Below are 14,145 nucleotides of genomic sequence, written 5' to 3' on the forward strand. Positions count from 1 at the left end.
TTCAAAATCACTGCCAAAATCACAACCCACACACAAATTTCATTTTCACTAACCCAATTGTGGTCACTTATCGTCATAAAACCTTATTCAAATAATCAGGTGTTCAAAAGTAATAAAATCAATTTTAACAGCAAAAACAAAAAAAAAAAAAAAAACAAGACATGCAAATTAAATTAGGTCAAACTTGGGTCACTTACCTGTCTTTTGTCATGGTAGTGATTGATTGGATAAACTTTATTTGAAGGTAATGATGTACCTTAGAATTATTAATTTTATTATTAATGATATTGAATAACAAGCAATTAACTGTTTTATTGAGATTTTGTTTTTTTTTTTAATACTGGTAAGTTTTTTTAAAGACACTTAAATACTGAATGGCATATCACAAGAGATTGTAGTTAATAAAGTAAAGGAAGGAACTTGGGGGTTTTCATAAATTGATGAGGCACCACACAAATAAAACACTTTTACTATAGCCTACGTACGATAACTACTCAAGTATCGGACTATGCAAAATTACTATTAAGGGGTTTCAATTTGATAAACACGAGCCAGCCAACGTTATATTATCTGCTCCTCGTTTCAGCAGACTTTACGAAACGGATTCAAGACCTAAACTGCTTTATCATGTGTGACTCGGAAGATATTTATACTACTTTTTTTGTATTTAAATATCGTTTGTCGGTCTTTTTTTTCATTTCTAAATGGAATTGGAATTTGAGTTTGTTGATGTTGATTTGGGAATTGTGTGAAATTGAAATACTAGCTCACAGAGAAAAGATTCCAATTCCAGTTTAGATATTTTTTCTCTTAAATATTAGAGAGAAAAATATGATGCTGCTTAGATGGTGATCTGCAAAAGATACATAATTGCGAAATAAGAAGTTATTGAGGGTTATTTTAATATTTTTATATTCTTTTCACAGGTGGTAGAATGTTGTTGACGTATAATAGTCTGTGTCAATAAATAGCTGGTTGTTAGGTGGGCATGAATTGGAAATACATTTATTATTTATATCAATTGTTTAAATGAACTTTAGTGCGTACTTAATAGGTGCGTTCAATCACCTATCGGATAGGCTATCTCGGACTCGGACACCCTTATCTTGAATATCTTTTTGAACCGAATATGGGACAGATATCTTTCGATTGTTGCCATTGCAAGCCACTTGAACAATTGATTTGCCTATATAAATTCATTTTATTTTGAAGATAATTATAATAATAATAATTATGTTGGGTAAGGATCATGTTTTTTTTTAGCTGATAACTGAGCAGAGACGTACGTTGAGCAGCTGGGGCCCCGGAGCAAAACGTCTATGCTTTGAAGTAAAAAAATTTTATACATATATTTTTTTTCGAGAAAAAAATCAATTTTTGCCGAAAAAAATGCCTTTAAAAAAATTTCCTCCAAATTCATCGAGCGAAACATCAAAAGAAAGGTGTCATTAAGTTCTATTCAGTTTCTTGGTGGTCTGGTTGCTAAATGATTCGCATCTAAAGATATTTTTTTCTTACATTCGGAAGCAATTCTTTTTTTTGACCAAAGTCTCGAAACAAGTTTTATATACACCGAACAAAAAATTTGATTAGGTATAACAGCTATCAAATTAACATTTTTCAGTGACAAAATTCGTCCAACAATTAAAATATCAATTTTAATATTTTATCATATCATTTTGACATTTTTTAATTTTAGGTGGATAGTGAAAATTTCACTTTTACAATTAAAATATCAATGTTGACTAGATTTTACGTTTTAGTTTATTATAATGAAACCTTTTTCTTTGTTTTTCTTTTTTATTATTTTAAATATTTTCTTTCTTTTTTCAAAACATTACTGAAAGTGAATATTGTTTACAAAACAGTGGTATTTATTTTTATTTATTATAAATATTTTTTTCTATTATATAATTGTTTTGTTATTTTCTCCCAAACTATGCGAAGTAAAATCTTATTGCCGATCAAATTTTCTCGGTAAATCATACATTTTACTTCGAAAAATCACTAAGCGCCTTTAAATTAGTACACATTAAGAATTTTTTATTTAGTATTTTTCAATAATTTGGAATGAGAAATTGATATGAAAAAATGATAATAAAATATCAAAAAAAAAAAAATTCCAAAATGTGACATTTAAATATCATCCTGATAATAAAAAATTAAAAATATTGTTGAACTCACAGTGAACTTGTCTATGCATTTAGGCAAAAAAATTAAATATATTTTTTTTTTGGATTTTTCGAGTAAAAATTGCCGAAAAAAATTTAATTTTAAAAAATTTCCTCCAAATTAATCGAGTGAGATATCAAAAGAAAGGTCTCTTTGAGCTCTATTCATAACTGAAATCCATAAGTTTCTTTGAAGACAGGTTACTGAGTAATTTGCATGCAAACATATTTTTTTCTAAGATTCGGAGGTATGTAGATGTAGATATGTATCTGCAGACCAAAGTCTCGAAACAACATAAAAGGCCTATGCATTAAAGTAAACGAAATATGTATATATACATATTTTTTGGATTTTCGAGAAAATATCAGGGTTAAAAAAAAATTCCTCCAAATTGATGAAGTGAGACATCAAAAGAATGGTCTCCTTAACACTTTCGAACCCAAACTATGAATATCAATATTAAAATTTTTTTTCAGTATAATAGTTTCATAAACATTTTTTTTTCCAAAATAATAAATAGTAAAACTAATTATGTTACTCTCATGATCATGCTACGATCACCAAATAGGTAATCATTTTTATCAAAAAATCAAAACTGGGTTTTATGGTTGTGTTTTCTCATAGTTTCTATGGCCAGAACTCAACGAAATTAAAATGGGACCACACTGCAGGCACCAGCTTTACAAAAAGAATTATGAAAATTGGTTAACTCAGTCCAAAGTTATGAGGTAAATAACAAACATAAAAAAACAGAGGAATTAAATACCTTCTCCTTTTTGGAAGTCGGTTAAAAAACCCGGACAACTGAGAAAATAATTTTTTATATAACAATAAATTTGTACTAATTCTTGTAAGTCAAAAACAAAACACTTTCTGGATTTACATTTTTAATATTTTTTTTTTTTTCAAAATTATGACCGTTGAAATTTTTAGCAAAAAAAAAAAAATGTGAAAAAAATAAAAGAACGATATTTGACTAACTTTTGGCACTTGAAGCCATCGAAACCTAAAAAATTATTAAAGTGAATATTTTTTACGATTTTTTAAATATTATGTTACATGAGAGTAACGCTGGGCTCGAAAGGGTTAAGACGTATTCATAACTTCATAAATTAAAATCGTCGATAGAAGGAATACATTTTTAAAATTTTTAGATCAATGTATTTTATATGAATACACATGTACCACGTATACGATCATTTCAATCGTGGAATAGGTACTAAACGGAAATGGGTAACCAAACGCCGAAAAGTATACACCCTTGTATATTCTGTTGAATGAATATTTTTTTGCCCCAACTTATACACTACCGAAGCAATTTTCAAAAGTCTTAAAGAATTCTGTTAGGTTTCGAATTTAAATTTAAAAATAAAGAATTTCATAGTATACAATTATAGGTTTGCAATGAACATGACTCACTGGTGTATTTCAATATTTGGTCTGCAACTCTCATTTTTGAATTTTTGGCGTTTGTTGAGTTTAAAAAAAAAAAGATCATCAATTCATCAAATATCTTGACTTTTTTTTTACCGATTTTTATGATAAATCTTACCTTTTCTGTTTGTAAAGTAACTCGAATTAAAACATAAAGTTTAGTATGTTTTTATACAGTTTATTTTTAATTTTCAGTAATTAAAAAAATGTTTGAGCATTTCTTTGAATACATTTTGAAAATATCTTATTTTTCAATTTCTTATTATAGTACGAACATAAATATTTCTGTATTTGTTTTTATTAAATTAAAATCAATTCCACAAATTATTTTTTTTTTAAAGAATTTAAAGTATGTATTTATTTGAGTAGGTACAGACGGTGCAAATCACACGTGATGAAAAATATACAAAAGATGAGACAAAAAAGTACATTTTGAGCAATTTACTATTTAAATATATATTTTTTATTTTATTATTTAAATTTAAAATACTTAAAAATAAACAAAAAAATTGTGCGTGTACTTCTTCGATGAGTTTTTTTTTCCTTATGGTTAACTAATTAAATTTTATAATAAAATAATAACTCGTTTATTTAAATTAAATATACATAATTTTTTTTTATTTTGTTTAAATGAGCTGAAATTACAATAGGATTAATGAAAAAAAAAAAAAATGAAATAAATATTAAAACATTCTGATTGGTTATAACTACATAAGATACAGAAAAAGCATATAATTTTTGCATTTCAAAACCAATAGCCAAATGGATATTCAATTTTTTAAAGTACGAATGTGCAGAACTCGAGCTGGGTCATATAGAAAGTTGAAATTTAATAAATTAAATAAATGAATTAGAGGTTACTTTATTTAAAGAGTTTAAGTTTTCGACTTCTGACATTTGGCTCACTCAATATTTTAATGCTCTATAAGATTTAGAAAAAAATATTAGGTATTGTAATGAGTGTTAAAAATTTGAAAAGAAAATTATTCAATTTCGACAAAATTGACGATATTTAAAAAAAACATATTTTAGAGATCGTATTTTACAAATAATGGAAATAAGTTCGCGATTCATGTAAAAGCAATAGTTTTTAAGCACCTATGTAAGAATGTATTAGAATACTGATATAGATTCTAAAATCCGGTAGATTAATTTTCCTTGCCAAACGGTAGCGAAAATGGTCAGATATTAAGCTTTTGATGTCAGAGGTATAACCAAATGAGTGATACACCACCAAATCAGAAAAAATACCATAATTACAAATATTTGGGTGCCAATTTCATTTGCAGCATGCACCTCGCCAGGCGTTGTTGAAATTCTAAAACAGATTTTTTGTTAAAAAAAATTGTTAAAAAAATGTTACACATACGCCACAGTGACCTTTTAAGTTTACACTTTGAATATATTCCGAAATTTATTACTTTTGTCATGACACAAGGTTAACTTAATGACCGAATATAGAAAATACCAAAACATCGTTTACAGAAACTTAATCTACAATAATTTAATTTAATTTCGACATTTATGCTTCTGATTCGAAAACACAATTTGCACGTAAGGTTTTAAAATTTTAAATTGATAATAAATTCTACGAATTCGAAAGTCCAAATTTCAGTGAGAGTCTCCTAGACTAGACGGAAAAAAAAAATTAAAAAAACAAAATTTTTAATGGTTCTCTAAGAGAAACAAAAATCAAAGTCGTTGGGGTCATTTTAAGACTTTTGATAACACTCTTTTATATAAATGTAACTTAAATAATCTTGTTTTTCGTATTAAAATTTAAACCATTTCAGTTGAAGTAATGTAGGTGTTTGATGGTTTTTTTTTTCTGAATTTTGTTTAATAATTTTGACCATACAAAAATTCTGTGTTGGAAACATTAAAAAGAAATTGCTTACATAGGTTGATTTAAGTTTTTTGTGTTAAACCTAGGGTTACGATTGTTAATCCAATTAAAAGATTTATTCATCTTACGGATGTTCTGTTTTTAATAAATTTGTTTTTAATATTTTTTTTTTTTGATTATTTTCCCCTAACCTATAGCCTTCAATAACATGTGACCCAGTCTTGAATTTAATTTAAATTGAAATTTCAGTTATGTTTGATATTGCCAAACTTTACAATAATTTAAAAATGACTAGATAAATAATAATTTACAAATAAAAATACTTAAAAATACAAAATTAATTCTTATTTATGTACATATTTTTAATTAAATATTAAAATTAATTATAAATTAAAATTTTGTGGATTTGCAATAGTGACTTAGTGTTTTAGGATAATTTTTTCTTTAAACAAATATTTTATGTTTTAAACTAAGGCAACCATTTACTTTGTTAAGTTTTTTGTTTTTTTTTTTCAAAATAGTTTTATTTTTATTTTTTGCATTTTAACTAACATTTAATATATTTATATTATTTTTTTTTTGTTTTTCACACAAATACAAAATTTAATTATTTATATATGCAAAAAATTATTACATTTAGATATTTATATAATACATATATTTATTCGATTGATCTTTCTATATATATAATAATAAATATGTATGTTGTATGTATATAGTTTTGTTTTTTGTTTAAATTTTTGATTTTCAATTATCTAGCTGAATATAAAAAATTATAGAAAACCTCCATTTTCATTAGTTTTCTATTCACATGCAATTTTTCCATCAAAACTACTTAGAGCTATTGCAAAAGCTTGCAACGCACACAACGGATATCGATAGTCCATAGTGAATACATCCTCCGAAGTTCGTCCGAATTGCATTACGATATAGTCTGGATCTGAGTCGTGAACAAGTTGGAAATTTTTGACTGATGCTTGAGTAACACGTCCATGAAAATTCAGCACATAGGATTGAGTTTCGTCATTCCAGACGGGTGTTTTATTATGCAGTTCGACTATATTGTCCATGTTCTATGAAAATGAAGAATTTTGAGATTATTTAGAATTTTGAGTTTTGAGAGTGTTTTTGTGTGTAGGTACCTTTGATTTCCAACTATCTAATAAGCCTTGTTGCCGGGGGTCATTTGAACTGATTTTGACTCGTAGATCCTCTTCTGTCATTCCAGGTAGAAGTACAGTCATATTACGTGGACCTTTGAAACCTAAAATGTTTGTATCCTACAAAAAAAAAAAAGAAGAAAAAATGTTAAATGTGCGTCAGAAAAAAAATGGGAACATAAGTATGGTAGGTGATAAAGCTTAAGACAACAAAGTTTTTTTTGATAAGAAACTTATTTTCAACTTCCGTCTATCACTCTAAACACGTTTTTATTTGAATTATAAATAAGTTTAGCCCAAAAGCAAATAAATATTTAACCTACTTTCGGATACCATGTGTTTGTGTAGTAAAAAGATAAGTTTCTGGAAGTCAACAGTAGATAACTTTGTTCTTGGAGATTAGTTTTTTTCTTACGTTTTCAAAGCCATTCTGAAATCGATTTTTCTTCAAAAAAAATCTTGTTCTTAAAGAGTGTCAATGTCTTACCTACATAAAATATCCATTGCAAATATATTTAATGGCATTTTCATTATCCAATTGAGCAAACTCTGTTAAATGCCAACCAGGAAAAACGCCTTAAAAGCTTTTCTTTTTTTTTTTTTTTTTTCTATTGAAAGTTATGGAAGACATCAATATCATTTTAACCAACTGTGATGTGTGATAATGGGTGTGCCGATGCTGATTGTTGCTTATAATCCCACAGAAGCCAAATGATTTTTATTATTTTTATTATTGTGATAACATACAAAAATGTGATTAACACGTGAAATGAGAATGCCCATATCATTTGGAAGGCAAATACTTTTGTACAATTATGAACATTGGACACGAGAACATGCCTTCTTCTGAGGCATTTAACTGATTAAAGATTATCATCACGTGTTATTTTATTTGACATCAAAACAAATATTAAAAATAGCCTAGATAAGGTGTGGCGGCATAGGAGGTTTCAGAGGATTAATATTGGACATGATGAACTTTACTCTCTGAGACCACACTATTTGTATCTTCTGTTTTATGCAATTTTGTCTATTTGATTATACCATTGTATCGGAAAAAAATCCGCAATGTATGAGAATTGGAGCCACAGTGTCGTCTTACACGATTGAAAGGACTTTTTGGTTACTAAGTTACCAAAACTATAATGGAAAACTCTATTTATATTTTCTTTGTCTGCATTTGTTTTGTGTTAAATTTGTATTTGTTGTTTTTTTTTGTTTTTGTAATACATACTTAAAAAAAAAAAACAGAATTTAAGAAGCTGAAGAAATTTAAATTTTGTTATCCTTATTTGAGAAGATCTTGTTTTTCGGTTTATTTATCAACACTGACTACATGGGGGAGGAAGCTCTTGTTCATTTAATAAGAGTTAGTGTTCTTATCACATATCGATTTGTGTGTGTTTACACCTTTGGCATAGGTGTTAAAACACACAAATCGATATTATAAAATAATTTCTAATACACATTTATACGTTGTCGAAGTTCACTGTGGCGTATACGTAATCTTGTGTGTCCTTATTTATTGAATATTTTTAAAAACTGTTTTCCAGATTAATTCATGATTTTCTAAAGAAAAATGAAGCATGGATAAAAAATATTTACATACTTTTTTCATTTGTTTTTCCCTTCTTGAAATATTTTTGCTGACGCTTATGTTAATTGAGCCATGCTAGGGTTCATATATAATAGAACTAAGAATAGTAAAAAAACATCTGTTATCAACTAATATAACTGCTACCTATATAACATATTCATAGCTTCAATCGAATGATTTTGTTATCATTATTTTCAGTAGCAAAACTTAAAAAAAAAAATAAATAAAAAAAAAGTTGAATAAAGATAAGAACACAATAGTCTCGAGATCTGAAAAATGTGTTTAATTTGTTAATATAGAGCAATGGGGTATATTTATGTTATCATCAAAAATGTGATTATGGGCACTAAGCACGTTTCTGGCAAATTTTATTGAATAAAAGCAAATTATTTTTTATTAAAAAAGAATCATTTACATAAAATGTAAAAATAGAAAATACAGGTTTAATTGTTAAAAAGACAATGTTGTTGTGAATTTGTATGAACTTCACAATTGGGACTAAAAACATCATAAAGCTATGAATACAAGGACAACATTCATAGGTTAAACCAACAGTAGATCAAATACGAAAAATAGTCTTGTTTGCCCGTTACTAAAGATTAAAAGAATACCTACAAAAAACGATTTTGATCGAAAGATAATAAATTTTTTTTTTTTTCAAAATTTTACAAAGAACGGGATGCAAAAATGGTTTGTCGTTTTCGAGAAATTATAAAAAAAAAATACGAAATCTACTTTTTTACTAGGAAGCCCTTTATTTTTATAATACATAATTTATAAAACATTACCCTTTCTTGTATTATTTCTTAGAGTTGTCCCATTTTTTTTTGAAAAAAACTAAAACGGTGGTTTTGTTAGAATCATTTAGATTGTAAGTATACAAAATTTAACTGAAATCCTTAGAGCCGTTTCTGAGAAATTTGCAATAACTCAAAAACGTTAGATGGAAAGGCTTCTGTTTGAAAGGAGGTTTAAAAAAAAAATATTAAAACAACGGATCTGGTGTCAAAACATACATAGGTATTAACTTTCAAGTAAGTCATCCGTTTAGCCTCTGGTTCTATGTACGATGGAAGCACAGGCAAAGGGACAGACCATATGGCATGACGAAAACCACTTTTTGAACTTTTACATTTACACCATTGAAATGTTGGCTTTTTTTTAAATCTCTAAATTTATTTTGACACCAAACTAATACTTTTCCTAAAGAGCAATTAAAAATACCTACATAAAAAGCTAATAACTCAAAGCAATTAACTTTATTATTAATTTTTTTGGTAGCAAAACTTAAAAATAAAATTTAACAAGTCATTTAAGTCAATAAAATAATAAACAAACTACATTATATTCAGCAGAGATAAGAGAAAGAGTCTCGAGATGAAAATTAATGTATTTTTTTTTTACTATACGTAAAGCAGTAAAAATATATGTTATCAACAATTATTATGAACAATCAGCACGTTTCTGACGAATTTTAGTGGCGAAAAAACAACATGATTTATATTTAAAAGGATTAAAGGTCACAATCAATTCTATTTTTGTTGTAATTCAGAATTATTTTTTGCAATATACAATAACAGAAAATAAAGACTTAAAAAAGAGATTAAAAAAGATTAATAATACACAATCTGATTAAAAAATTCTTATTTATTTATTTTAAGAAGCTATACAAAAGGCTCTTTAGTAAGCGATTTTATAATTGACGTCAAGAGTTTTTCTAAATGAAAAATTTAAATTTTCTGCAAACGGAAAACTTTTATATAATTATAAAATTTTCCTTTTAATTAAAAAACAATTTTTTTTGACGACTAGGTTAGGTTAGGTGGAAAAGCATACTTTTTTTGAATTTTAAAACAACTTAAAAAATCTTTTTGTAATTTTTTAATATTTTATACTGTTTATACGAATTTTTTAAATGCTTTTATACTTTTCATTTCTTTTCATTTTTAAACATTTTTTTCTTTGTTCGTTTTCACACGAAAAAATAAGTTCTCTGGATTTTTTTTTTGAAATTTCTTTTTGTCAGTTTGGACCTTGAAATTTCCTACCGTCCATGTATAGTTTTAAAAGCATTGTAAAAATAGAACTAAAGAGTGCTTAAATTTTCAATTATGTACTTGCAAACTGTATATGATTTTTCTAACCATGATTATTGTTTGCGTACCTTTAAAATATGTAGCATCACGACATGTTCTAGCACCGAACGACAATTGTGACAACTACTATCTAATCTTAAGATATAACTTAGCAAGAACTTTGATAAAATATCTCAATACTTACATAAATAATGGCTGCTAAATCTAGTCTTGGACTCTCCGGATCATCTTTGTTCCCTCTATCGAACACCGAAAACGAGGTACCAAACACATTCGAACGTAATTTCCCACAAAATCCATCAGCTTGTCTTGATAAATCTGTTGGATCACAGCTTATAATATAATTTGATGTTTTACTCTTTTTACGTTTACGTCCTGTACAAAGTAAATAATAAATTAATCATTTTTAGATATTTTTTTTTCTTAAAAATGACAACAGTAATTCAATTTTCCATACCTCCAAGCAAAAATATCTTCTTGCCATAATCTCGTTCCAGATGTAGATAATAAATTGGAAATAAACCTCTATCCATGCCCTTCCGATCCCTCGTAATCCGACATTTAAATAGAACACCCTGTGGCGCTGGTTGCATCACAAATTGATCAATTTGTCCCACAACATCACCCTCCGGCTCGTTGGACATATTCTGCCCACCCTTACCACCATCTCCACCAGTAGATGGCGTTATTGGCGCTGCACCAGCAACATTTCGATTTGCATAGTCTTCCGAGGTGTCATTGGATTTGGAAACTGTGATTGCATCAATCGGGCTACTCTCCTCGTCCTCGATTTCATGTGAAGAGATTTCCTCTATTAAGTCTACAAAAAAAAAAAAAGAAAGAAAAATAGAAATGGTGCAGTGGCGTTATTGTATGATGGCTGTATGTGCTCAAATAATTGTGAGTGAACACAAATGTTTACCTTCATGGCGATTGGACGATGATGTTGTTCGCACAGAATTTGAATTTGCTGTCAATATTTGATCGGGATTCTGTGGCGAGCTCATGAATTGCATTGGTCCATCGTAGGCATGCATTTCACGGCTATTGCTGTTCCGCATGCCAGACATGGGCCGCATGATTTGCAAATCGCTAGCCTGTACCATGCCGGGTGAGGCACGTTTCTGGCGGATTAAGGCTTCCATCAGTTGTCTCTGTGTGAGGGAAAGGGGGGAAATAAAAGAGGAAATTTCATTTGAATTCAATTTTTAGATAAGTTTGTTTTGGGAAATTCAAAAATGTATTTTCTTGTTAAACATTATGCATTGAAAAGTAGCGCACTATACCCGAATTAATGTGTTAATTCGAAGGTGTATTTGCAGTCAGAGTAAAATTTGAAAAAAATTTTGAGTTTGGAAGCAGTTTTAGACCTAAAAGTGCGATGTTATTCAAGTTGCATTTGTAATTTCTCAAAACCTAGAAGGCATAGACGCATATAGTTTTCACTGTTGGATAAGGAATCAATTGAGACAGTTTTCTACATGAGTCAATTTTTTTTTTATTAAAATTGACAGTCTGGACAAAATAGTAATTACTGATTTTTTTTTTTAAATTTTTTTTCGTCTATTTTAAACTTTGAAATCGATTATTTCAAAAACAATTGGTTGAAATATATTGATTTAAAAATTAGAATTAAATGTACAATTCTGCCTTTCGGAAATGGTATCACTTATAACTGTAAGTGTTGCCGTTGTTTTTAATATTTTTTTAAAAATGGAATTTTTGAACTTTGACAGCTTATAAATTGTAGGTGGTTTTATTGAATCACATTTTTTATACATTTTTGAAAAGGTATAATTATCTTCTATCAAAAATTCAAACAAAAATCAAAAATGGGTAAAAATTTGACGAAGCTAGAATTTTTTTAATGGGTGAAGGTCAAAAAAACCGTTCTTTGCCCCTAATTCCAGATTTTGGGGGTGTAAGGGGATTTTTAAATACCGTTTCGTAATCAGTGCGACTAGCTCTACAAAAAGTGATAGGTCTCCGCCCGCATATATTTTAAGTGTCACACATTAAATTAAGTAAGACTATCAAATTGACCTTTGACCATGACAAAAGAGATGCATTTTCAAAGAAAAAAAAAAAAAGAAATGGTAACATAACATAGAAATACACTCATTAAATTGTGTCAAGGATTGTTTTTGCTTTGTCAACAACTTGAAGGATAACCACTTTGCATGATGATGGAAAACAATAGTAAATGGATTGGCACAACAGCACCAGAGCTAGTTTATGAGCTATGACACGTACGAGTCGAGTATTTCTTCTTCACAAAAAAAAAAAGAGATGATACCTACAATAACAATAGAGAAACGTTTATGTCATTGTGTGTGTTTGTCTCAAGTCCTTAGAGTGGCAAAATCTCAACAAACATAGACAAGATTTGTGGATTGTGGTTAGTTCGAGAGTTTAATTGAAATGAAATACTTTTATCTATCTTTGTTTGGTTGTGTCTACCCCTGGAAGAGTAATAAATCTTCTTTGATTGATATTTAGGATTCACCTTTGTTTAGGTTTTTTGGGGAATGTCACTTAAATTAAAACATCTAACAAAGCAAATCACACATTTTATATATTCACACATCAAAGGTATATCCCACTTCTGATGCTTGTTTTTTTTATTTTGGTAAGTAAGACAAATGGGAAAATTCAGCTGAACAAAGTTGAATCCTAAGCGGATTATGTGTATGTTTCTTTTTCAAAAGGAATGCTTTTTTTTCTATAGCTATAGGCATTTGAAGTTTTACTTATTGTTTTAAACATTGTGAAGATTTAAATACATTTAACAAAAAACAAAAGAAATCGTCTATTGAGTTGCCGAAAATAGGGTTAGGCCGAGATAATCATAAAAAGATATCTGGTTTTTGCTATGCTTTGGTTTTAGCGAGACTTGCAGTCTCCAAGATCTGTAAGGAAACTATTCATTTTCTGCCAAAAGTGAACAGAAACGACTTTGGTATCAAATAAAAGGTGTTGAGTGTGTGTGTGTGTGTGTGAAATATATTCAAAATCATTCATGGAGAGTCGAGATATTTAAGGATGAAGTTTCTGATTTCAAAATCAAGATTTCAGCTGTTTTTTAATCACTTCATCGTAGAATCCGTAATAAAAAACCTACAAAAATTATATTGGTATCAAGTAAACGGAATTTTGTTTGTTTATAAATCTGTACTAAAAATATTTGTCTATGTCAAACAAAATTAGTGTATTAGGTGTTTATCTACTTCTCAAAAAGTGATATTTAATTATTAGATAGTGTAACTTTTGATTGCATATATAAAACAAAGTTTTATTAAGCCAATCTTACAATAAACAAAATAAACATAAAAATTCGCTTAAATACTCCAATAAACAAATACAGATCCTATAGTAAATAAGTAATCCTAATTTGACAAATGAGGTATCCCTGGAAGCGTCTTGATTATTATTTATTATAACTTATTTAAGAAGTTATGAGGGAACATATGAACATAAAAACAAACATACAAACATGACAAGTACAAAGTCGGGTACAAAAACACATAAACCCTGTATTCGGCTTAAATGAATTAGATACTTGTTTACTCTAGAATTTATCTTTATTTGCTTAAAAGCATATTTCAGTGTCTTTTTATTTGTATTTTATTTATTATAAGATTTATGTTTGATTAATAACACTGTATTATATACAGAATCAAAGGTTACACACTTACTTATCATAATGATAAAAAAGTATATGTTTTTACTGAGTATTTTAATATTTCAATGAGTCAAAGCCTCGCTAAGAATATCAATATTTAAAAAGTAAACACCTGAAACATTATATCAAATTTTGCGAAACATAGACAGATATTTTCA

General features: G+C 27.9%; 2 protein-coding genes across 4 annotated transcripts in view; both read right to left on the minus strand.

Moving 5' to 3' along the window:
* The window catches only part of LOC129918289 (facilitated trehalose transporter Tret1-2 homolog), a 36,586-nt gene extending 35,960 nt beyond the window's left edge, over positions 1-626 (minus strand). The window contains exon 1 of the mRNA XM_055998751.1: positions 198-626. Coding sequence (XP_055854726.1) covers positions 198-211 — 14 coding nt within the window. The 5' untranslated portion in view covers positions 212-626. The remainder of the gene's footprint in view (positions 1-197) is intronic.
* Positions 627-6,170: 5,544 nt separating this feature from the next.
* Positions 6,171-14,145, minus strand: part of LOC129918291 (protein king tubby) — a 140,060-nt gene continuing 132,085 nt past the window's right edge. For all 3 annotated transcript variants that reach the window (XM_055998754.1, XM_055998753.1, XM_055998755.1), the window contains 5 exons: positions 11,228-11,459; positions 10,763-11,125; positions 10,490-10,680; positions 6,595-6,732; positions 6,171-6,525 (listed from right to left, as the gene is read on the minus strand). In XM_055998754.1, coding sequence (XP_055854729.1) covers positions 6,256-6,525; positions 6,595-6,732; positions 10,490-10,680; positions 10,763-11,125; positions 11,228-11,459 — 1,194 coding nt within the window. In that variant the 3' untranslated portion in view covers positions 6,171-6,255. The remainder of the gene's footprint in view (positions 6,526-6,594; positions 6,733-10,489; positions 10,681-10,762; positions 11,126-11,227; positions 11,460-14,145) is intronic.

Source organism: Episyrphus balteatus, chromosome 4 (assembly GCF_945859705.1).
Source record: "Episyrphus balteatus chromosome 4, idEpiBalt1.1, whole genome shotgun sequence".
NCBI classification, from domain to species: domain Eukaryota; kingdom Metazoa; phylum Arthropoda; class Insecta; order Diptera; family Syrphidae; genus Episyrphus; species Episyrphus balteatus.